The following is a 25,833-nucleotide window of genomic DNA, read 5'->3' as shown; positions in this document are numbered from 1 at the left end:
GGAACAGCGACCTGCAGAGCCCTGTGATCCCTGGATTCCCACTGTATCCTAGTTTTCTGTTGCTTGTTTTTTTTTTTTTTTTTTCCTGTTAGACTTCAGGCAGGGACCATGTCTTTCCTCTCTGGATTCCTAATACCTAATACCACACTCAGTAAGAGTTTGCTGAAGACTGAATTTTATTTTATTTTATTTATTTATCTATTTTAGTCTTTTTAGGGTCTCACCCATGGAATAAGGAGGTTCCCAGGCTAGAGGCTGAATTGGAGCTGTAGCTGCTAGCCTAGGCCATAGCCACAGCAACTCAGGATCTAAGCCTTGTCTGCAGCCTACACCACAGCTCACAGCAATGCTCTATCTTTAACCCACTTATCGAGGCCAGGGATCAAACCCACATCCAAACCCTCATGGATACTAATTGGGTTCGTTAACCACTGAGCCATGATGGGAACTCCTGAAGATTGAATTTTAAATAAGGGAATAGACAGATGAATGAACGAACAGGTTGTAATTCTTCATGAATGAAGACATAGGCAAAGGTTTCTAGCTTAAAGTTTAACCAAGCTTGGTAAATATAACCAGCAGAGGATGATGTATGTTAGTGTGTGCCAGTATATATATATATTTTTTTTCAATGTAATATTGTTCTACCCAGTATTCTGTGATTACCTATATGCGGAAAGAACCTGAAAAAGAACAGGTGTGTGTTTGTATAACTGAATCACTTTGTTGTACGGCAGAAACTATCACAGCATTATAAATCAACTATACTTCAATAAAACTTTAAAACGTGGAAAAAACAAACGAACGATTAGAAATCCATAAAAAATGTGACATTGTTCTTTCTTGTTGAGTTTATTTGGGAGTTGGAGTCGTGCAGCAGCTTGCAAATGTGGCTGCAACTCATAGTCATCTAGGTGATTTCCTTTTTATTGACTGTTTTATTTTGAAGTGAAAAAGTAATATGTGCCCTGGTATAAAGAAAAAATTAAATTTGGTTCATACCTAAGCCCCATTTCACCTGCCCAGGGGTAACCACATCTGCCAGCATCTAGTGTCACTCTCCAGGTGTACGCCATGTATTTGCAGGCATAGGTACCGTAGCTTTTCTTACACAAATGGCCACATGCTATAAACACCATATTGCATTTAATTTTTTTTCAGTTAACAATGTATCTTGATGATGGTTCTGTATTAAGACATATAGATCTACCTAATATGGTGTTCCATTGTGTGGTATCTTTTTATCTGTCTGTCTGTATGTCTGTCTATCAACTATCTATCTAATAATCCAAACATAGTAATGTTGCAGTGAAGATCAGTGCATGTGTCTCTTTGAACGCACGAGAAAGTATGTGTATGATAACATTTTGGAGGTGGTATTCCTAGGTCACGTCTTAAATTTTGCAAAACTGCTCTGCAAAGGGGCCGGACCAATTATATTCTACCAACAATGTAAATGAAAGTGCCTAGTTCCCACATCTTGTTTGGGAAACAAGGATTCTAAGGCTCTCACACATCTATTGCCTCTAAATCTTCTAGGACCCACTGAGGGACATTCATGTTTTTAAAGCTCCTAAAATGAGGTGTTATCAATATTTTCATTTCACACTTCTGTGATTCTAATGCAGGAGGTCCATGAACCTGCATTTGGAAAGCACCAGGCTGATGCACAGAACCCCATAGGTACTGAAATAGAATCAGTTTCCACAGTCCTGGGGCTCCTCCCCGCATAAAAACACATTGAAAATAATGTTCCAGCACCTTCGGGTTTGCAGTTTTCCTTTTTCTGCTTGCTGTGTTTTCCATTGGAGTCTCAAGGGCTGATTTTGTTTCCCACAGGTTCACAAAGATGTACTTTAAACATGTACTCTTTGAGGACACGCTATTTGATGAGTGCTATTTTGAAGACGTTACGTCTACTGATACCTATTTCAAAAACTGCACCATTGAATCCACCATCTTTTACAACACAGGTAAGAGTGCGGACAGGGTGGGCTGGTCTAGAACCAAACTGCTCAGTTTGGGAGTAGAAAGGTACTCACAAATGTGAGTGCTGAGTCTGTGTGTGGAGAAACGGGTTCCAGCCTTAGGTATGGCAGACAGAAGTTACACAGCGTTTTTTTTTGTTTGTTTTTTTTTTTTTTTTTTTTTTTTGCTTTTTAGGGCTGCACTCTAAAAAGTAAGTTCCCGGGCTGGGGGTCAAATTGGAGCTGCAGCTGCTGGCCACAGCCACAGCTGCGGCAACTCGGACCGAGCTGCGTCTGTAACCTGCACCACAGCTCACAGCAACACTAGATCCTTAACTCCGCAGAGTGAGGCCAGGGCTTAAACCTGCATCCTCAAGGATACTAGTTGAGTTTGTTACTGTTGAGCCACAATGGTAACTCCCTATATAGCCTTTACCAAAGCAATTATTTAATTTGCCTGCGTTTCAGCTTCTTTGCATGTAAAATGGAAACAAAAGTACTTGGGCAAGTTTTCTGATCTCAGTGAAACTGATGCTGTTCTCTAAGGGTCTTTGGGCAGAACAAAATACAAAACCCAGCATTCCAGGAGGGCTGCATTTTATGCATAGAGTGCATTATGGAAGACCTAGCATAATTTGAAACTTAGAAAATTCAAGACTCGTGTTCTCCCAATAATAAATGAAAATGGGAGGCTGCATATGTTTAAGCTTTGTGCATGAAATGGGATGATAAGAATATTTTAAAGCACACCAGTGGATGGGGGTCCTTGGGATTAACGGATTTCAATGATTTTTAAAGAAAAATTCACAAAATTCCACCACTCCTTGTTATTTTTACTACTCTCATTATAAATTAATCCCAAGTGGAGCTGGGTTATAAGGAAACTAATTGAGATTTAGCACAGGCTTCACTTACATTGTCTCAAGTAAGAAATGTACTATCATCCCCATCTTACAGCTAAGGAGACAGAGGCTTAAGCAACTTGCCCACAGCCACAGCTAGTGAGTGGAGGGAGCTTGGCTTCATCCCTTAATTGTTTAACTCTGAAGTCTGTGATTTTTCCATGGAAGTGTTTGTCTTATGTCCAGATCAGTGCTTTCTCCTTGGCATTGGCACCAAGGCATGGTTTTTGCAAGAACATCTTTTCCTCCAAGATGTCAGCGTTGAAAATTTCAATATCTGTTCTCTAAATATTCCTTGGTCTTCACGGGATTTATCCTACTAACTTATTTTAGCCAGAACTTAAAAAATTATTAGTGAGTTCTATACTCCTTGGCATATTTTTATTTTCTTCTTCCAAGTTTCAGTGATGTCTCTGCTTACACACTCTTAACATGGGAATTTTTGCAAACATTTGCAGTCATGGGAAGTGGTGGAGATAATGAGGTGTTTTTCTCTCATTTTAATAGGCAGAAACTCAAGAAGGTTAAAAAGGGTCAGTGGCAGAGCCAGTTCCCAAACCCAGGTTTCCTGAGAGCCTATATAGTGATCTTTCTGTTAAAACAGCTGATGTTAGAAGGTGTCAGAAAACATGGGAACTGCTTCCAAAGCAAATGGTTCTTATTATTTTTTAAGACTTATTTTTTTTAGAAATGTTTTAGGTTTACAACAAAATTGGAAGAAAGGTGCAGAGATTTCCAAATGCTCCTTGCCCCCATGCATAGGCTACATTATCAATGTCCCCCACCAGAGGGGTACATTTATCATAATTAAGGAAACTACACTGATGCATCAATATCACCCAAAGTGCATAGTTCACATTAGGGTTCCTTTTGGGTGTTGTACATTCTATGTGCTTAGACACATGGACAATGATGTATATCCCTCATCATAATATCACACAGAGTATTTTTACTGCCCTAAAAATCCTCTTACCTAGTCATCTCTTTCCTGCCCTGCCCCTACAACCACTGAGCACTTTTTTTTTTTTTTGGTCGTGCCTGCAGCATGTGGAAGTTCCCTGGCCAGGGGTCAAACCCAAGCCACAGCAGTGACCCTGAGCTGCTGCCATGACAGCACTGGGTCCTTAATCTACTGTGCCACAAGGGAGCTCCCGCAACTTTTTAAAAATTTTGAAATGTGTTCAGGTTTCTTCATGGCTTTAGAGTGAATGACTCAACCTGGACCCAGTTCTCTGGCCATCTGCCTTCTATAGCCAAGTAGCCTTGGAGCCTATGGCCTTCAGTGTCATTTCACTGAAACAAAAAGGACTGTTATCTGGTTTAAAGGTGGTAATTAAACTTGTCCCTAGGAGTTCCTGTTGTGGCTCAGTGTGTTAAGGACCTGATGCTGTCTTTGTGAGGATGTGGGTTCAATCCCTGGCCTGACTCATGGTGTTAAGGATGTGGTGTTGCCGTGGCTGTGGTGTAGGCCAGCAGCTGCAGCTCTGATTTGACCCTTTCCTCGGGAACTTCCACATGCAGCAGGTGGGGCCATAAAAACAAACAACCAACCAACCAAGTCCCTTAATGAATGTTCGTTTCATTTCTCTTTGCTTATAGGAGCTTGAACAGGTCATTACATGTTTAGCGGTTTCCCACGTCCTCCATACCTGACACACATCACCGTGACTTTGAGACTGTCTGATTGCCAAAGGGAGGGGCACCCTGCTCAAGGCAGGGGCATAACTCCACCATCACCTCTGCCCCAAATCTCCCCACCTCCCTCCATGTCACACGAACCAAAGGTTTCCTTCTCTCTGCAGACCTCTACCAGCATAAGTTCATCGACTGTCATTTTATCAACGTCACCTTTCTGGAACAGAAGGAGGGCTGCCACATGGACGTAGAGCAAGATAACGACTTCCTGATTTACCTCGTCAGCTTCCTAGGCAGCTTGTCTGTCTTGCCTGGGAACATCATTTCTGCCCTGCTCATGGATAGGGTTGGAAGGCTCAAGATGATCGGTGAGTAGTTAGGGTCACCACATCTGTGTTCTCGGGGGCCAGAGCAGGGCCTTAAAGTGTATTAGAGCAGTGGAAGTCTTCTTTTTCTTGAGGAAATCTTGCACAGGAAACCACACAGGTAAGATGGAATCTGCCAGTGTAAAACCAAGGAGGCACATCTGCAAAACTCCAGGGCCCCGTGGAGACCTCTGGTCCAGGCCAGGAACATGTCTTCATTTCCTGACTCAACAATTCTATGACAGCTACCTATTCTATTAGCACTTCGATGGGATATTAAATATTTCCACTCTACCCACTTTGTATTATTCTTGTTGGAAAATTCATCAAATGCTCTTAAATGAGCATTGGTTTCATTTGATGATTTAAAATAAATCCTATTACCTATTGTTTTTTTTCACTTTTAAAATTTTATGGAAGGGTAATTGATTTACAAGGTTGTAATAATTTCTGCTGTACAACAGTGATTCAGTTATACATATACACACATCCATTCTTTTCCAGATTGTTTTCCCATGTAGATTATTGCAAAATATTGGGTAGAGTTCCCTGTGCTGTACAGCAAGTCCCCATTGGCCAGTTATTCCATAGACCACAATGTTTATATGCCAATGCCTATTACTGTTGAATAGTGATAAAAATTTGGGCTTTGGAATTGGACAGGCTCATGTTGGAATCCTACCACCCAAAGGCTGACTTTGGACACATTTCTTTACTTCTCTGGGCCTTATCTTATAGAAAAGGGAACCTACAATGAGCTGATAGGGTTGAACATAATGTACCCAAAAGCATTTGTGAGGGTTGAACATAATGTACCTGAAGCATTTCCTATTAGTGCTGCAGTGCTTGATGCATTGCAGGTTCTCAAAAGCAGTAGCCACATTCACATCTGCCTGGCTTCATTCCACCTGATTTGCAGCAGTTTGCTACAGAGACACATGCCAGGCAGGGTGAACAAGAAGCAAAATATATCCCCCCAGGGCCAGGGAAAATGTACACATTACAATATAAGTCAAGACGAGGAGGGGAAGCAGACAGTATGCTAATAAACATGCCGTGAGTTCTGCTCTGGGATGTAGTTGATCAGTGAAATTAATTCCAAGATCCTAGCAGCAAAGTTCAATAGGAAACACAATAAATCACAATCACTTTGTCAGAGAAGAGCAAATTGATCTGGTCTTTATGGGCGGGGAATCTCTTCTGAGCGTTTGGCTCATATGGAATATAATTATTATAACAGTAGCCTGGATGTTTGGAATGGTGAGCCCAAGACATGCCTGCGATTTCTGCTTTTTATTTTTTATTTATTTTTTTTGCCTTTTAGGGCCATACCCATGGCATATGGAAGTTCCCAGACTAGGGATTGACTCAGAGCTGCAGCTGCCGGCCTATGTCATAGTCACAGCAATGCAGGATCTGAGCCGCATCTGCGACTTATACCACAGCTTGTGGCACATCGGATCCTTAACTCACTGAGCAAGGCCAGGGATCGAATCCTCATCCTCATGGATACTAGTTGGGTTCATAACCTGCTGAGCCACGACAGGAACTCCCTGCTTTTTAATCTTGTGGCCAGGTTGGTCACCTCTCAGGCATGGCAGATTGAACTGTGTCCCTTGTTGGGGACAGTGCCTGGGTAGACCTGACACCTGCTGAGGGAAAACAGTGGCTTATTAACTTCTGTGATGCCCATGCCCAGCATGGTGCCTGCCATCATGGGCCACTTAATGATGCTGTGGCACTGACGGTACCCAGCAAAGGTGGCCTCTTTCCTAGATTAGTTGGAAGCCCCAAGATTTTCAGCAGAAGGCGCTTTGGGGCCGCATGGTGTCAAAGACCAGTGGCTGGGCGACAGGTGGCCATCTCGGCCACCTCTGGTTTTGAGAGTCTGCACAACTTCCTTGACTTCTCTGAGCTTCCATTGTGCAATGGTTAAAATAATACTTCCTTTTGCTCCGATGAGGCAAAGTGTGTAAGAGTAGACACGTGACATTTCTGCCATTCGATCACTGGCCTTTTGAGTCCCAGGGTCTAACAGCGAATTCTTTGGTGAGCTGCTGGAGGAACTAAGGAAGTTCCTGGAAAAGGAGGGTCTGAAGGTGGGCTGGGTGTGCCTGTGAACCAGGGTGGACCTTCCCTCTCGACTGGGAGCAGAGAACGGCTGGATGCAGGGAGCAGGCAGGGCAGGGAGAGAGTGGACCTTCTTTTCTTCACTGTCAGAGCCCTTCTTGTCATCATGAATGTATCCACGATAAAAATTGATTTCTATAATGCTGCATAGAGCAATCCTCCCCAAAGTGGATATCTGGAACCAATATTTATCATTCTTTATATCTTGTTCTTTTATTAATGTCTACATTTTGTTGCTGAGCCAGACTATTAAAAGCACAGTGTCCTCTTTGTATCTTTAGTAAAAGGCCTGGCATACAGTGGATCAACTGTGATAGTCTCAGGGATCAGTAAATACTATGTGCTTAATAACTATCTTGATAGGATGTAGGTAACCTGTTTGGAAGTTGCCTTTTCCATGATCCCCCATAGAGCCTGCTGGAACATCATTTGTCCTGCTTATTCTGTTACTGTGCCCTTTCCTGCCCCAAAGTAGTGCCTTGTTAACAGCAGAGTGGAAGTTTTCCTGATGAGCCTATTACTCCTTATATATTCATTCAATAAGCATTAATTTATGCAACAATTTTCCACCGGGCTGTAGGGTTGGCAAAGGAAATACAATAGTAATTGAGACAGACAGCCTCCTTGTGCTTAAGAACCAAATGATCTATTGGCAGAGACAGATATCAACTAGAAATTTCATTTAACTAGTGCTTAGGAAGTGCTTATTATAGCTCAGGTTTTGTTCCAGGCATTTTGGAAATATTAGTTTATTTAACCCCCATAATAACTCTGCAATGGGGAAAGTGAGACAGCATGGAGAGGTTAAGTGACTCACGCAGGGTCACACAGGGGGCGCTGGGATTTGACCTCAGGCCTCTTGCTCACAAGGAGAATGAGAACTAATGATGAGAGTGGAAGAATTGAGGGCCATAAGGAGCTATAATGGGAAGAGCTAACATAGTTGAGGGGTCAGTTCCCTGACTATCACTTGACTTATTTGGTGACATTTTGGACTCAACAAACATTGTATGCCAAGTGCTATGGCTGGCCACTTTGAGGGGTGCATGCATGTGAATGACATGGTTCTCAGGGCCTTGTGGTCCAGTAGATGCCAATCTCCTCCCATTCTAGTTCTCTCCCCATGGTTTGGAAAGAGGTTACCAGGCTACCTACCCCTCCCAGAATCAGTGGAATCCAGGCAGACAGTTACCATTTCCCAGCAAATCAGCAGGTTGTGGTACCAGATTTGCAACTCAGGTCTAAGGGCCAGATTCCAGGAAAGCCTCCCAGGAGGCACTTGGTGAGGCCAGACCAGGCTTCTGGCTTCTTGGCAACCTGAAGACCTCCCACTTTTAGGGTCCTCATGCCTGGTGGCAACTCTTGCCCTGTTTCCCAGCTGGTTGTTTGGGACCAACCTGATTTCCTTTGCTAACTATTCCCACTGCATTTCCAGCCATGCTCCTGGTCCATGCCCTGAATCCACTCCAGACATCCAAATTCCTCCGGGCTTGGATTTGGGCAGGACTTGACCTAGACTTCTTTCATTTTCTTTCTTTCTTTCTTTTTAAAAATTATAGTTGATTTACAATGTTGTGCCAATTTCTGCTGTACATAAGGTGATCTAGTCATATATATATATATATATTCCCTTTCTTATATTATCTGCCATCCTGCCCTATCTCAAGAGACTGGACGTAGTTCCCTGTGCTACACAGTAGGACCTCATTGCTTATCCATTCTAAATGTGATAGTTTGCATCTACTAACCCAAACTCCCAGTCCATCCCACTCCCTCCTTGGCAACCACAAATCTATTCTCTATATCTAACACAGCTTTCTTTCAATGGGATTTCTTATTGTTAGCTGTACCACTCAGCGTCCTGCTGGGAAAAAGAATTCACCCCATATGGTTCTAGTAAGACTTGATGGGGCAGCCTTTAGAGGTGTGGGCAGGGTTATGGGAACAAATGATACAGATGAGGCACCCAGATATTAGCAAAAGTGAGCAACAGGCACTACTTCTAGGGTTGCAGGACAAAGGAAGAAAATAGCAGTAACTAGGCCCAGTGAGAGCTGGAGCCCAGGAGGAGGAGGTGCCTGGAAGGCACGGTAGTCCTGGTGGGATGCAGCATTCTCCAAAAGGGGCTGATAAAGCGGGATGGGAATTGGGAAGAAATACTCCAACTCCTTTCTCCTCTCAACAGACAAGGGAGCTACAGGTATGCAGTTACTGGGGTTAGCTTCCCGAGGCGCAGAGCAGGCTTAGAGGGGCAGCTCAGCTATCTGGGGGTGATGTGAGTGTAAATGGAGACTAAGCCGCATGGCCCTTGATTAGTTGTCCTGTAGCCCATTTATAGCTGGGTTCTTAATGGAAGATAAGCACCATGAAAATGGAGTCTTTTTATTTTTTTTCTTTTTTTAGGGCTGCACCCATAGCATATGGAGGTTCCCAGGCTAGGGATTGAATCAGTCTCCGCTGCCAGCATACACTATAGCCATAGCAATGTGGGATCCAAGCCTCGTCTGCAGTCTATACCACAGCTCATGACAACTCCAGATCCTTAACCCATTGAGCAAGGCCAGGGATGGAATCTACATCCTCATGGATACTAGTTGGATTCATTACTGCTGAGCCACAATGGAAACTCCAAGAATGGAATCTTTTGATACTGTGTATCTCAGGATACATCTCCTAGAACAATGTCTGGTATATAATAGATTCTCAGCTATTAACCATGCTCTCTGCCTTGTCCTCAGTTGTTCTTGGCTGGGCAGCACCGCAGTATGAAGATTTCAAAATCCTTCCTGGAGGCTAATTCTGGTGACATGACCCAGGCAGAAGGCTCTAATTCCATGGCTGAGGAGCCATGTGGGAGTCCAAGCTGTGTTCTCTTTGTGTGGAGATGAATCTGTTCTGTCAGGTCTTGTCTGACAAGGGCTTCATGTTTCTTTCTGTGCTGATCTCCCTCTGCAGGTGGCTCCATGCTAATCTCGGCTGTCTGCTGCTTCTTCCTGTTTTTTGGCAACAGTGAGTCTGCGATGATTGGCTGGCAGTGCCTGTTCTGTGGGACCAGCATTGCTGCCTGGAATGCTCTGGATGTGATCACTGTGGAGCTGTATCCCACCAACCAGAGGTCAGTTCTTCCCTGGGCTTCCCTCTGGGGCCTGCCTGGACTTCTTTGGCCAAAAGTCTACCTGCCCTAGACTCCTCCATCACAGCCATCTTGGTCTTCCTGGTGTTCCATGGACTAACCCTCTCTTAGGTAGTTGAGTTTCTCCCACCTGGGGGCTGGCATAGGTCCGGAAGTGGGAAGGCTAAGGCCTGATGTGGTGGGGTAGATGGCAAGATGAAAAGGACAGTGCAGACCTTGTCCAGGAGAAAGGAATTAGGGCTAAACCAGATGTTTTGTGCAATCCAAGGAGAGATGGGGACAGGCCTGCCAATGGGAAATGAAGTAAAAAGGTGAAGAACTAGACAGGCAAAGAGTGGGGCAGAAATAAAGGTGAGCATGAGGCATGTTGGTCTAGGGTTTTGTGGTGAATGTGGCAGGGCTGCCCAAGGTTTATTTTTATTTTGTACAAGCCCTATGGAAGAGGACTAGTTAACAGGCATAGTGTCAAGGCCATTTCTTATCAGTGTTTTCTCCTTATGGAGGGGGAATATTAAGGATAGCAGGTAAGTGGCTCTTTGGCCAGAAAAGAATATGAAGTGATGTGGAAGGCAGGTAAATGTTCTGCAGAAAGTCTTAAGGATATTCCAAAGATTGCTGGCAGAGGTATTGGCTATAGGTAGCTATGGAAAATCACAGAATATCATATCTGAAGCCTCTTTCTGTGAAGCAAAGAACTGTTCTAAGTTTTACAAAAAATAAGAGGAGGAAAAGTTATGTTTTTGATGGTATGTGATTTTAAATCCAAGAAAACTTAAGCGAATTAACAAAGAGACTACTAGAAACAAAATAATTTGGTAAGGTGCTAGTAAAAATAATAAATAATAACTTATTGTTTAATAAATTATAACTTAAATAAACTAAAATTATAGTATAATAATAAAACTAATAATGTATAGATCTTAAAATGTCAAAAAGTAAAAGTAAAACTGAATCTAATAATAGTACAAATCCTAAAATATAGGAATCAATTTGACAAAAAAGGTGAAACTCTTATGTGAAGAAAACCATAAAGCTTTACTGAGAGCTATAAAAGAAGACTCAAATATATGTCAAGGACATCTTAATGAATTCTTAGAAGATTTAATCTTACCAAAATATCAAATATTCTTTAGTTTTTAAAGAGTCAATTCAAAACTCAATGAGACTCCCTTTGGGAACTTGAAAGAATTAAAGTTTATTTGGAAGAAATACATGTGTGAAAATGTCCAAGAAAATCCTGAAACAAAAAGAATGGGATTGGGGTTGGTGAAAAAAGATAAAGCTATAGTGTGGTATGGTTATAGAATAATTATAAAAAGAATTTAAAATACAAAAATACAACCACATTCTTGATAAACTTGTGGTATGAAATAGAGATCTTTTATTTAGTTTTGGGACAAAGAATGCTGGGAATATTGTCTCTGTATATGGATGGAATCAAGAAAAGATTGGTGGTTAATAATAGTTATCACTGCAAAGTGTGACTAATAATAATTAGGATTAGGTTCTGCCATGGGAGATAGAAACTGCAAATAACTGCAAACATAGGAAGGTAGGCACTGTAGACTCTTTTTATCTTGTTCTTCCTCTTTCATGACCTCAGCTGTAGTCCAAGAGGAGACCATCTGTATTTCAGAAAGCAGGATGGAAGGAAAAAAGATAAAGGAGAAAGAAGAGAGCAAAAGGACCACTCTCTCTCTCTCTATTTTTTTTTTTTTTTTTTTTTTTTGTCTTTTTAGGGCTGTACCCGAAGCATATGGAGGTTCCCAGGCTAGGGGTCAAATCAGAGCTGTAGCTGCCAGCCTACACCACAGCCAGAGCAATGCAGGATCTGAGTCACATCTGCAACCTACACACCTCACACAAGGCTGGATCCTTAACCCACTGAGTGAGGCCAGGGATCGAATCTGCATCCTCATGGATGCTAGTCAAATTCCTTTCCACTGAGCCATGATAGGAACTCCAAAAGGACCACTCTTGACCTCTCTTGAGGAGGAAGTTTCTCAGGAGCTGCCCCTTGTACTTATATCCCATTGGTCTAAACATAGTCACATGACTAGGCTCAGAAGCAAGGGAGTCTGGGAAATGTAGTCTTACATTTGGAGAAATACTATTTAGGGATAACTAACAGCCACAAGAGGGTCGAGGTATTATTAATGGGGAACACTTACACTTTTTGCTTCATCCTTTTTCAGTATGTCACAATATTCATGTACTCCCTGTGAACATTTCAAGTTGGAAGGAAAGGAAATACTCCAAAATGTTAATAATAGTGACTTCTTTCAGTGGTGAAGTTGTATATTCTTGCATCTTTTTGTTATTCTGTATTTCCAAATTTGACTAAAATGAGAATATGTTACTTTTATATTTAGGGGAAAAAAGTTCCCTCCCACACCCTCACTATATTTCCTTAAAAAACTCAGTCCCACACATCTAAGGAGATCTGTTTTCTATCTTCCAGGATGATTTGCTTTCTTCTTCTTTTACAGGGCAACAGCCTTTGGCATCCTCAATGGATTATGCAAATTTGGTGCCATCCTGGGAAACACTATCTTTGCTTCTTTTGTTGGGATCACCAAAGTGGTCCCCATCCTTCTGGCTGCCACTTCTCTTGTTGGGGGTGGCCTGATTGCTCTTCGACTGCCAGAGACTCGAGAACAGGTCCTGATGTGACAACCTCTGGGGAAAGGAAATGTTGGAAGAACCTTGTCCAGCAACCTTACCTGCCCCACCCTTCCTGTCCATCGCTGTCCAGAGGACACCTGGATAGCCCAGGGGAGAAGTTGTTTTTGTGACCCCTAGTTTAGCACCCATTTCAGCTGTCCATATGTTTGTAACTCAGGTGACTGATTTGGGGGTGTCCTGATCTTCCCTCCCTTATTATCCCAGAGCTGTGTGCTTGGCTTCCAGTGTCCCGGGCCCAAGGTGCAAGAGGAAGGATATAGCCCTTGGGCACACTAAGCAAGGGGTGTGTAAGGATGTGCAATAACTTTTACGCATTTCAAAGTGATGAGAAACACTCAAGCTCGTCCATAAAGTTCCTCAGATCCCAAGGACCTAACAAATTGACTTGGCGGGGAAGTTAGAGTGATCATATGAATATTGGGCTTGAAGTACAGGCTACATATATTTTTGCATATAAAAATATCACTTATCATAGTTTCCATTTGAAAATTGGCGCAATAGCATCAAAGATAGTCTGATATAGAAAATCAAATATTTGATGCAATATCTATAGAAATCTACTTTCCCCCCTCCACGTATCCTAAGTTTTCCATGATGATTAGGTAGTAAGAATAATATTTATTCCTATTTTGATCTAGTTCAAGAAACAATGGGATAGGTATTCTATAAACTAACTTTGTACATAACTGTCTTCGGGTTCCATTTGCAGAAACGCTATCTGCAAATATCTGCCAGCCTTTAGCCATATTTTGAGAGGACTTGGTGTTTGAGGTCCCTGGAAATTGGGGCTGATGGAATGAAGAGCAAGCCCAATTTCTCATAGCCATTTAAATTGCTGTCAGGAGGATGCGCTTGGCAAACTCACTTTGTGCAAGTCATTTAATGCAGGCACTTTTCTTCCTGTGGGGGAAAGAGTCACTTTCCCCTCTTACACAGATCACAGGTGAGATGCAAGCTCACCATCTTCCATCCTGGCATTTGACGTTGCTGCTCATCCAGAAGCAACATGAGAAGTGTTCAGTGGCCTCTGGTACCCTCGTTGTAGCCTAGAATAAAGTGCAGTGGACAACATGAGGGCTTTGAGGGAGAATTGGGAAATGTAGCCACAGTTTTTCAAAGTGTAAATTTAGCAGTGAACCATGATCCGTATTTGCTGGAATAGTCAGGTCCCATGAAAAATCTACACTCAGTGTCTTGGTTCAGGGTTTTCAAAGCAGATGTCACTGTCAAGGGAGTGAGGGAGTGTAGTGGATGTCACATATGTTTTCCTGCAGTGCTCCAAGAGAACGCTTTCCTGAGATCCAGTTTGGAACAAGAATGAGGGTGGCTGTGGGGGTGGGGTGAGAAGCCTGGAAAATACTGCTTCGGCAAAGATCAGTAATAGACTGAAGTCTTGACTTCATAGAGAAGAATTATGTTTAACTCAGCAGAACTGTCCTGCATGGAAGGAAGGAGAACCTGTAAGCTCCTGCCACTAGAGGGGAACTTGCTGAGACCAGGTGGACACTGGTCTGCAAGAACTAGTTCTTTGAATTGATTTGTGATGCTCTCAAGTCTGCAACATGCCACTCTTTGCCTCCCAGAAACTCAACAATTTAAAGAAAAAATGATGGCTGAACTGAGTGTATTTTCAGTTTTGGAGAAACATTTAGGTCCTGTGATAGCTTCAGGCCTCTTTTGGTTATTCTCTGGAGTAGAAGATAGGAGGAAAGAGTAAATTCAAAGACACCTTTCTATTCTGGATTCGAGATCAACTTTTTGTTTTAACTTTTTATAGCCACACTTGTGGCGTTTGGACGTTCCCAGGCTGGGGGTTGACTCAGAGTTGCAGCTGCCGGCCTATGACTCAGCCACAGCAACACTGGATCAGAGCCCCACCTGTGACCTACACCACAGCTCACAGCAATGCCAGATTCTTAACCCACTGAGTGAGGCCAGGGATTGAACCTGTATCCTCACAGAGACAGTGTTGGGTCCTTGACCGGCTGAGCCACAACGGGAAATCCGAGATCAGTTTTAATGGTTAAAATGTTTTCTCTGTTTCTCATGTCCCCCACCTCTTTATTCATCACTTTTCTTTCAGTGCAGGGAAGGAAGTCCCAACTCTGACTTGACATCCCTAGTCCCCCAACTATAGAAATGTATCATCGTGTATTAGCGTTTCTCTCAATGTTTTACAGGAATTACTGAACATCAATGCTGTGTCATTAGTGAGAGGACCAATGTAATATAGCTGTTATATACTTTCTTGTGATATGAATACACTGTCGAGGTTCATAAACGAGAATTGTGTAAGCCGGGATTACCCTTCCCATGTAACATTGTTTTTCAATGGGGTAATAGGGTTCAATGAGCAGTTACTGCTTAAACATTTACCAGGCAGTGGGAGTCTGCATTTCTAGTTAAGATAGAGCTTGTAAATCTAAAACATGAGTAATTTTTGAGTGTTGGGGTGGCTGAAACAATTTGGGGGTAAATCTATTTGATTCCCAAGCTATAACTCTGCATTATCTTTATGGCTCCTCACACCAACCACCTGACCAACCAAGGGCAGTGCCCATCTCATCCATCACTTCGACCTTTGTAAAGGTACAGCCATGCTCTGCAGCCTTTCCCCATGAAGGATTGTCTGGCACTGGGACCTGGTCACTTCTTAAATGCTATCACTCCTGAGGAGATAGATACGTCTTTAAAAATAGTCTCTGTGGCAGGTCATTGGGGATAATGTACCGTATTCCTGGCAGCGCTCTGCTTTTTCATTTCATCTGTTACTCTGAGAAACTCCAGATGGCATCCGTGGAGAGTTAAAGGGATGAGGTGCTTCCTCATTGAGCAAATCTGTTTGCAGTTTATGCTGTATTTTTGTGATGCCCAGTTTGGGAGTGGTTGCTCTTCATGGTCTCAACTGTATTGTGTCATCTCTTGATGCTGATTTTTGATCTTTTGTTTTACTGGAAATAAATAGGAAAGGGGTGTGCCTGTTTGTGACATTTATAGCTCATGACACCAAGGTCATGTAATAAATAACCCCATTCCCAGGGTTCTCTGGCACCTTGTAGTGGTTCATTAAAAATAATAATAAATAAAAATAAATGTAAGCAAACCTTTAAGAACTGAGACTAGAGATTATTTCCAGATGCTCAGGTCTCTTCTAGAGTCCTAGATTGACTGGATCAGCTGGGAGGAATGCTAAGTTTCTTTCAACTTTCTTATTTTTCATATGAGGACCTTGAGAGGCTAAATGATGTGACCGAGGTGGCATGTAGTACTAGGCGTGGGTTACAAGTCCTACAGAAATGCTCTCCCTCTAAATCTGGAGTAATTTCTCAGTCACTGCTATGCTACTGCACGACCTCTATAGTCTTTGAAGAATGGGAAAATGTGACTAACACTTACCTATGACCATTCATTGAAAGCTCATTTGATCGCTTTGTTTGAATAAGTGCAAAGATCAGAACAGACATGAAAAGATTAGTATGTATTCATCCATTCAGTCTGTCATTCATTGGTGTATTCGTCAAATCCTTACAGACTCTCTACTGCTTGCCAGTCTCCGTGCTCAGTTCTGGGGACACAGTGGTGAAAAACTGGTCCAGTTCCTGCTTCCTGACTTGTTCTTCTTACATCAAGTGGGCAAGATGGATATTAAGTTGGCAAAACAAAAAAAACAAAACAAAACAAAAAAAACAAAACAAAACAAAACCAAAAACAAAAATTAAATCCAAAATGTAATGATCTCATAATTGGTAAAATGCACCTTTTGTGTGTAGGAGAATTCTTCTTACCAGTCAAGTGTGGATTTCTGAATGTGGTTGCCCTGTCCACCTTCTCTTTTCCTCAAGGAATGTGCCAATTTCTTATCTTGCCATGTAAGGGAAAAGACATACTTGCTCATTTTCTGCAGAACTTAGTTTTTACTCAGTTGACTTTGCAAGAAAGTTTTAGATGGAAGAAGGGATGGGGACCAGGAATTCAAGGAAGACATTTGTTTGTGGCACGAATATCCCAGCAGTCCTGGGAAAGGTGTTTCCACCTCCACATTTAGCTTTTCTAGGAGGCATCTGAGCTCACACTCACCCAATATTTACAATTTGGGATTAATTAGGATTAGGTTGGGTGGTGTATAACTGAAAATACAAACAAGCAGTTTTAGAATATGTCTAGAATAAATAAAATTTCTTTCTCTCTCATATGAAGGGCATCTGGAGGAAAGAAAACCATAGCTCGTATGGCTGCTTTGTGATCTGATTATTGAGAACAGACTACTGCCTGTAGTCTTCTCAATTTTTGGTGTCCTTTCCATCATCAAGGCTGCCTCATGGACTGAGATGGCTGTTGGAGCACCAGCCACAATTCAGCAGGAAGCAGAAGGAAGGGCAAGAGGCAAAGATGCTGCACCTCCCAGCTCAGCCAGCCTCCTGGATGCCCCTTCTTGTTGCTTCCATGTGCATATCACTGATCTCCCTTTGTTGCAGGGGTGCTGGGAAATGCCACATTTACCTGGCAACATTGCCACCCCTCTTCCAAAGTGAGGACCTTGACGCTAAGGGAGAAATCGAGAAAGGAGAAGTGGACCATGCTTCTTAAACCTTAACATGTGTCAGAAGCACTTGGAAATATGTTACAACTCACTCACACTGCTGTGCTCCACCCTTTCTAGGGTAGGATCTGAGAATTTGCCTTTTTTGGTTTTTTTTGTGCTTTTTAGGCTGCACCTGTGGCATATGGAGGTTCCCAGGCTAGGGGTCTAATCAGAGCTACAGCTGCCAGCCTATACCACTGCCATAGCAACACCAGACCCCAGCTGCATCTGTGACCTACACCACAGCTCATGGCAACACCGGATTCTTAACCCACTGAGCAAGGCCAGGGAATGAACTGGAAACCACATGGTTGCTAGTCAGATTCATTTCTGCTGCACCACGATGGAAACTCCCCTGAGAATTTGCATTTTTAACAATGCTCCCAGGTGGTGTGGATGGTGGCAGTCCTTGGATCATATTTTGAGCAGCACCAACAAATTGCTGGTTTGATTTGTTGGAGAACTCTTGCCCTGATAATTTAAAACTGGCTCAATCAGAAAGAAACTCACACTGGAGTTCCTATTGTGGCGCAGTGGAGACGGATCTGACTAGGAACTGTGGGCTAGTGGGTTCGATCCGTGGCCCTGCTCAGTGGGTTGAGAATCTGGAATTGCTGTGAGGTGTGGGTCAGGATGCGGCTTGGATGTGGCATTGCTGTGACTATAGTGTAGGCTGACAGCTGTAGCTCCGATAGGACCCCTAGCCTGGGAACCTCCATGTTCTGTGGTGCGACCCTAAAAAGACTAAAAGACTAAAAGAAAAAAAAAAAAAAAAGAAACTCACACAAATTAGCAGCTCATGAAAAGTGATCACTGCCTTCCTAAAGTTCAGAGACAATCATCTGGGGGCAATCCATCAATTACTAAAGATATGAAGATACTACTGATAGTCAACTTGAACTCAGCATGGAAACTTCTATTATAAAAGGTGAAAAGATTTCTCCTTTAGATAAAAGAAAGGCAGAGTGTGAAAAATTCCTCCGCTTAGACCTCGCTCAACATGCATTTACAGAATGGCTATATGTGTCCCGTGATGGAGAAGGTCCCTACCTCTAAGTGAATATCCCACCCCCACCATTCAAAGTTTAGGCTTTTGTGGTTAGCTGAGTCATGTACTCACATGGCCCTAAGAACAGTGCAGAAATAAATCACATGGAGGCTTTGATTTTGAGGCAAGCTTAAAGCACATTTTATATAATTTGCAGAAGCATGGTGGGGAGATTTATATGCATGGCTTTAGTGGCAGCACTGAGGTTTCCAAAAAGATTAATGATAAATGAAATAAACTAGAGCTCTCCACAAAGGTAAATGGAGACATAAAAGTTGCTATCATTGTTGCTAATTACAGAATGAATAGGGGATCTTCTTAGTGGGACTATAATACACTCTCTGGAAGGTTCAAGCCATGAGCTGGGGAATGAGGAGTCCTTGTCTTCCTGCTTAGGTGTCCATTCATTCTGGTCCTCCTGGCTTCAAACGTCTTCAAGTTTCAGAGACCATAAATATGTATTCCTCTAGAAAGCAAAGGTCTTTCAAGAGCTGTACCCCCCCCCAAGTTAAAGTGCTCCCCACACTGGGTATTTTCACTAGGTAGGGAAGTTTGTTTAATCCCAGTGACTGTCGCTCAAGAGAGCAAGCTACTCAAAGCCAACTGTCCTGTCCACTTCTCTCCTACAATATATAATCTCAGTAATTCATATTTTCTCTAAACCCGCGTGTGTGACTTCAGTAGAGAATGAATAAAGAGCCAATAAAATGGCTTTCCAGGAAAATTAGACTTGGAACTATCTCACAGGGGATTAGTTTAAAAATGATCAGAAAAGCAATTGGTAAGGAATTGATAAACAAATGATAAACATCTTATTTACAAAAGTGTTTCTCCCAAAGAATCACAAAGCAAATTTCTTTCAACCTCAAAAATATTTGGAAGTGACAAACCTCTAATTTTTAAAAAATGTATCTTATGATAATAGCTTTCTTTCCAATTTGGAGTTGGTCTGATGAGTCCAGGAAACTCAACTTTAACAAATGTTTAGAGTGGATTGCTAATAGCTAATTTCTAGTATTTGCACTAATGATTTTTTTGGTTACGATATCTTCAGAAACCTGCATTCTACACTCTTTGCAGTTGAAATACTGACCGATAAACTGAAGACTTGCAAGCAGAATATAGGTGGTACATTGCTAGATGTATGTTAGAACCTAGGCTGTAATAAGTTAAGGTAGGAAAAGAGCATCTTATAGGTAGTCCTGAATAGACAGATGTGTGTCCAGTGAGTTAGGCTGATGATTTTGTAAGGTAGCTCAACTTTCAAAAATTATATTTTGGGGAAGTAAGATGGAGGTATACATATACAAACAAAAAATACCCCACAAAACCTATAGATTGGAAAATGATTTTATTCTTTAATACACATGCCATGAATTAGTTGGTTTTGATTTGGGCTATTTTTACTTGATGTGATACAATCTAAAAGATATTTAAAAATTTAAAAGCATGAAATATTTATCAAGTAGTTAAATGCAGATTTGTCAATTCTAATGCACTTTGAATAGGTCAAACATGAAAACAGCTTATTTATGCATTTCCAGTTTCAGGTTAAGTTTATTTTTTTCTGCATGGGATTTGGTCCTAGGTTTTTGTCCATTTGAATTCTGGAGATCCCCAACCCTAACAGACAAATAAAGTGTCTATATCTTTTATTATTACTTCTCAGTTCTTGACTTGATAGTACATAAAACAGGTTGAGACCTTAGGAATAGAACTTCTTCAAGTCTGTTGGTCTATCATTCCATACTGACTTATACTTACTTAAATTCAAAGTAGTAGGTTAAATTTGGAAAGTCCAAACTAAGCCTCTGGGCTCCCATAAGCTATGCTGGGGATTAAGAGGTTTTATTTCCTCTGATGGGAGGAGAGCTAGAGAGGCACCCTTTGGGGAGAGGTCAAAAGTATCTAGGTGCAGGTAACTATTCGTGGTCTTCCTTGAGTGTTTGACCAGTAGATTTGAGTATTTTTTTACAGTCACTGCTACAACACAGTCTCTCTGCTCTTTGACTGGATGGGACACTTCTGGTATTTCAAACATGGGAGGTTGAGAAGTAATAACTTCTTTGGTGATTTGTTGCTGGATGGGTGCCTGGGGACAAAGTTAATAAAGACAGTCATGCCGGGTATCTGCTGTGGTCCTGTGAAGTGTCTAAAGACTTGTAAAGAATTCTTTGTAGGTATATAAGGCTCTTGCAATACTATGCTATTGATGAAATGTGGTGATACACAGCCAATGGAAGAAGGAGCTGTTTCTTCAGAAGCTGCCACCTTTCTTTGGAAGGTCCTTCAAGTGGAGATGATGAAAAGTCAGTTTGTTTCAGAGTCCTGTGTTACACTGACCAGCCCTCGGTCCATGGTCACGAGGAGGACACAGAACCACATGCCATAAGTTATGAAGGGGACGTCTGCAGGTGATGGCGAAGGGTCGCTCTACCCTGTTTACAATGACTTGACAGCTGGCTGGACAAACATTTACCATATATCCACCTAGAGCTATCTGGAGAAGCCTGTAAATAATACTATACATAGTGAATGCATCTGCTGGAATGATTAAACCGGTGCTGTGAATGTGAAATGACCAAAGTCATTTTTGTTTTCATTTTTTCCATGCTCTAGTTTCCTTCTCCCTTTAAGTGTTTTTCCATCTGACTGTCCTAAGAAAGTGTAATTGCTCTGATGACCTAAGCTTTATTTGTTCTTTAGTGTATTAAAATAGCAGAAACATTTGATTTGGTGAATACATTTTTAACCTTTAATACTTAATGATCCAAATATTAGCAAACACGTATGGAAAGCTTACTATATGACATGGGCTGTGATAAAGACTATCTCCTCTAATCCTTATAATAACCTAGTGATCTAAGTATTGTTTTCTTCCCTTTGGAGATGGGGAACTTCAAATGTAGAAATGTAAAGTGACTTACCAAAGGCTGAAGAGCTATTAAGAAGCAGAACCAAGATCTGGTCCCTTATCACCTGGTACATAGTGTAGTCTAGTCATCCTGCTAAGTTATTCCCAAAGAAGCCTGGGTGTAGATTATTCATTGGCTGCAAGTTTCCAGGCCACTAGGACAATATTAACCAAAATAGATGCCTTCTTGAGTTCAGAGGATTTCACAGAACTGTGATCTAATAGGACGCCCCCGCTCCCCCCATGCATTGTGATTTACATGGTGGCCAGGACATAGTAGGTGTCAATAAATGATAAATGAATGGATGAAACCCCCTTATTCCCCGCCCCATGCATTGTGATTAACATGGTGCTGGAACATAGTAAGTGTCAATAAATGATGAATGGATGGATAACTCCCCCCCCGCCACCCGCTTCACGCATTGTGGTTAACATCATGGCCAGGACATAGTAGGAGCCGATAAATGATGAAATGATGTGGACACACTAGTTGAGGGACAAGGAGCAATCATGTCACATTCAAAATATTTAATCACTAAATTGATTCGAATGCTGACCCAACACTGAGCTCTGGATCAGGGTCTTGGAGACCCCTGCTTTGCCAAGCATTAACACTTCAGTTATTGGAGAGTGGAAAGAACTGGGGGCCCAGGGGAAGGTCCTGCTTCTGGACTGGCAGTGTAGCTACTCAGGTAGTGGCTTTCTGCCAAGTGGCATGGAAGCACTTCAGTCTTTTAACAAGCATGGATGTATCAATGTGAGCTGGTTTAATAGAAACCTTTGGAACCACACCTGGTCAATCCTAATGCAGCATCCTCTTCTAGTGCTGTTTTCTAAGGACCTCCTATGGCTACCGAGAGATATTAATTAAAAAAGTTTGTGAGGCTGGATTTGGATTCTACCAGGTATAATTTTGGTGTCTTCCCATAACACTAGAGGGCAGTAGCTACTTTACAGATATAAAATAAGTTTGTATTCCAGGGTGGTTAGCCTCTGTCAAGATTCCATCTCTGTCAAGTGGAGTGAGACAGCTTTTACAAAACAATGGACATTTCCTCTCTACTCTTTAGGATGCAGCCAAATGTGAAGATGATTCCAGAGCAGTTTCTCCAGGGCCCAGGGGATTCTTCAATCATTTGTAATATGCTCAGGCCTGAAATGGAAGGTTTTCTTAATTGATGGGGCAATTACCTAGATTTGGATTTAGTAAACTTTTATTAAAAGTTCACATGGAAACACCATTCCAGCAGGCTTCTGACATTCAACCCATGCTTATTTGAACAGTCCTTCACTATTTATCGTTGCTGGGTAGTTTCATACAGGCAACATCATTGGGAGTGCTTGGGAATTTGTGAAGATTAAGTGTTATAAAAAAGAATGCAGGAGTGGTGTTTGTATATTTATAGTGTGTCTATTCAAAAATCGAACTCTTCTGCATGTGGGAGGTGTTTCCTGACATTAGCCATGTTTGAGCACGTGTAGTCACTGTCCTAGCTAAGTGCATGGGAGCAAATCTTTTCAGTGCAACTGATCTATGCAAAAGCTGTCAGATCCCCTAGGTAAAGCTTGATTTGGGAGCCCAGAGATTCTTGGCTCCATTCCTAACTTGTACCATCTAGGGAAGGGTTGGGAGGTATTGGACTGGTTGCTTAATCCCAACTTCCTCATCTTTAAAAGAAAAAGTTGGAGTTCCCCTTTGGCTCAGTAGTAACGAATCCAACTAGTATCCATGAGGGCACAGGTTCATTCAGTGGGTTAAGGATCCGGCATTGCTGTGAACTGTGGTGTAGGTCACAGATGCGACTAGGATCCTGAGTTGCTGTGGCTATGGCTGTGGTGTAGGCTCGCAGTTGTAGCTTTGATTTGACCCCTAGCCTAGGAAATTCCATATGCTGCAGTTTTGGCCCCAAAAAATAAAAAATTTTTTTTAATTTAAAAAATAAAAGAAAAGGTAGACATATGATTGCAAAGTCCCTCCAATTTCTAACTTTCTACAGTGAGGACAATGTCTACCAGGAAAGACATACAAAGCAAAATGCAGAAATAGAATCTTCTGTGTGTGAATCTGAGTGAGAGGCAAGGAAGAGAATGCATGCAAGGTTAGATACACTTCATTCTGAGATGCTTGACAAGATGTGCTTAGCTTATTCCTCACTGGTGGTTTTGCTGAAGGGAAAATTGGCAGGTGATCTGTAAATGTAATATGGAGGGAAATCTGGGCTCAGAGATAAAGAAAAAAGAAGTAGCCAAAGAGAAAATAGAATCTAGGAGTTCCAGGGGGCTCAGTGGGTAAAGAATCTGGTGCTGTTACTGCCATGACTCTTGTTACCATTGTGGTGCTAGTTAGATCCCTGTCCTGAGAACTTCTGCATGCTGCAAAAAGAAAAGAGAAAAAAAGAAAAAAAAATGGAATCTAGCTTTATAGTCACACATTAATTAAGTACCCACAAAATGGTGACAGGAAATTTCATTTAGTCACATCAATGGAAACTGAAAGAAAGCAATCAGACAGACCAGGGGAGAGAGGAAGAGAGAGAAAGAGACAGAGAGACAGAGAGAGACAGAGAAAGAGCGAGATTCAAATCCTTGACTATCACTTATTAGATGAGTAAGCTTGGGCAAGTGAGGGAGTTCTTTGAGCCTCCTTTTTCTCATCTGATGTCAATGAGATTGCTTCTCCCTCTTTGCTTTTCTTTGAACCTTTAGTCCTAAAGAAAACAAAAGAGTTTCATGTTTGATCCATTCCATACAAATAATTCTTCCTGAAGCCAAATGGGTATAGAAGGCACCAGCAACTATAGTAGAAAAATCAGGGTACCCTAGTCTGGCCTGAAGCAATGTGCTTTTCCAGGATGTTCCCATTCTAAAGATGAGCAAGCAGAGAAAGAAGACCAGAAAAGACAGAGGGGTGAAAGACGTGGAAGTGTGTGTGAGCGTGAGTCCTGCTGTGTTTCATGACATGGACCTTCCTGGCATTGGTCTGTATGGCAGAATTCCTTTTGGCTGGAGAGGAATGGCAATCGGGTATGTGCAGGGGAAAGAAGAGTGAGAGGACAGCATTGTCTCAGAGATGGGTCACTGGCCACCTCCCTGGACTTGTGAAGGAGCCCCATGGGAGAGGAGGCTGTGGGACTATGCACAGTAGTCTCAGTGATGGTGACAGTGGAGAAAGGGCTTGGCGGGGAGGACACCAAACATCAAAGCAGACAGCAGAGCACGAGGAAGACACTTATGTGCAAACATATGGCACTCTTGTGCACTTCTGGAAATAACTGGGAGAGACTCTTCATGGAATTGGAAATCCTATATTAATAGCCTAGGGAAAATCCTAAGAAACTTGGGTGGTTACTGTAAAAGAGACTCCAATTACAGGATATTTAGAAACATATGTAGGCCATGCACCCTAGAAAAAAATGATCGAGGGAGTCTCAGATTTCTTACAAGGAAAAGAGAGGTAAGAGGATTGGGTCAAGTTCAGCAAAAACTGTGTCTCTTCCAATACTCTGGTTTTGGAATTTCCTTGAGGCAGGATGCAGGGCCTGTGACACCAACAGAGTGCTCCAGTATCACATGTTTTTGTGATTTGATTATTATGTATTTACCTTTTCTTGGCCTGCCTCATATTAAAGAACTTCAACTTCATAATTTTTGTAAAGGAACTTTGGCAAGCAAACTAATAGACTACTCACAATTTACATAATCTTGCTTAAAAATCAATGTTGCATTTGCATTGAATTCTCAAATGTAATTTATACCAAAGATAAGATTTTCCCCAGGGAAATCTAGCCTGAAAAAAAAAAAGATGAAGTGGAGAGAGAGAGAGAATGAATTAGATGATGGAGCAGAAGAGCACAGAAGGTGAGGAGGAGGCCAGGACATGGAATGGGGCCAGGTCCGAAGGGTTCAGCAGGTGGTACCCACAGAAGCAAGAAAGAGGTCATCCTGAGAAATTCTCAGAATACAGAAGGCAGGTGTGTTCAGCGGTCCTGAATCCTTCAACAGGGGACACTGAAAAGGTCCCAAATCATAGATTACAGGCTTGAGTCAGTTCCGGGCATTCCAACAGGTCAGAGGGAGACAGGATTCACATCTGAGAACATATGCAGTTTCAGATGGATGTAAATCAAGCACAGTGTAATCTCTCCATCTTGTTGGAGAAGATGGTAGAGAAGGAAATGGGAAACTTCATCCATGGGTCGGAAGCCAACTCTCAGGTCCCTGCTACTACATCTGCCCAGAGAGTGACCAAGGAGTCCGGGACCTCATCCACCTGCCCCTCGCTCTGTTACTCTTTTCATGGAAAGAGTGGGTACCCTTAGGCACCACCTCAAATCACCTTGGCCTGGCATCTTTATTTCAATCACAGCTGCTGGGCAATTAATGCACGCAGGCTTGGACAAGCTTTCCTCAGGCTTCATTTGCTTCCTTGGAGTTTTTTTGACGCCATGGCAGGACACACCTGAAGAACTTCT

General features: G+C 42.2%; 1 protein-coding gene across 4 annotated transcripts in view; it reads left to right on the top strand.

The window, feature by feature from the left end:
- The window catches only part of SV2B (synaptic vesicle glycoprotein 2B), a 202,868-nt gene extending 181,695 nt beyond the window's left edge, over nt 1-21,173 (top strand). For 3 of the 4 annotated variants that reach the window (XM_021099374.1, XM_021099373.1, XM_021099375.1), the window contains 4 exons: nt 1,840-1,973; nt 4,672-4,872; nt 9,955-10,114; nt 12,622-16,544. In XM_021099374.1, coding sequence (XP_020955033.1) covers nt 1,840-1,973; nt 4,672-4,872; nt 9,955-10,114; nt 12,622-12,805 — 679 coding nt within the window. In that variant the 3' untranslated portion in view covers nt 12,806-16,544. Of the gene's footprint in view, nt 1-1,839; nt 1,974-4,671; nt 4,873-9,954; nt 10,115-12,621 lie in introns of all 4 variants that reach the window. The other variant, XM_001926765.7, reaches the window with a different exon arrangement.

Source organism: Sus scrofa, chromosome 7, assembly GCF_000003025.6.
Source record: "Sus scrofa isolate TJ Tabasco breed Duroc chromosome 7, Sscrofa11.1, whole genome shotgun sequence".
Lineage (NCBI taxonomy): Eukaryota > Metazoa > Chordata > Mammalia > Artiodactyla > Suidae > Sus > Sus scrofa.
This window is presented reverse-complemented; position numbering and strand designations above follow the sequence as displayed.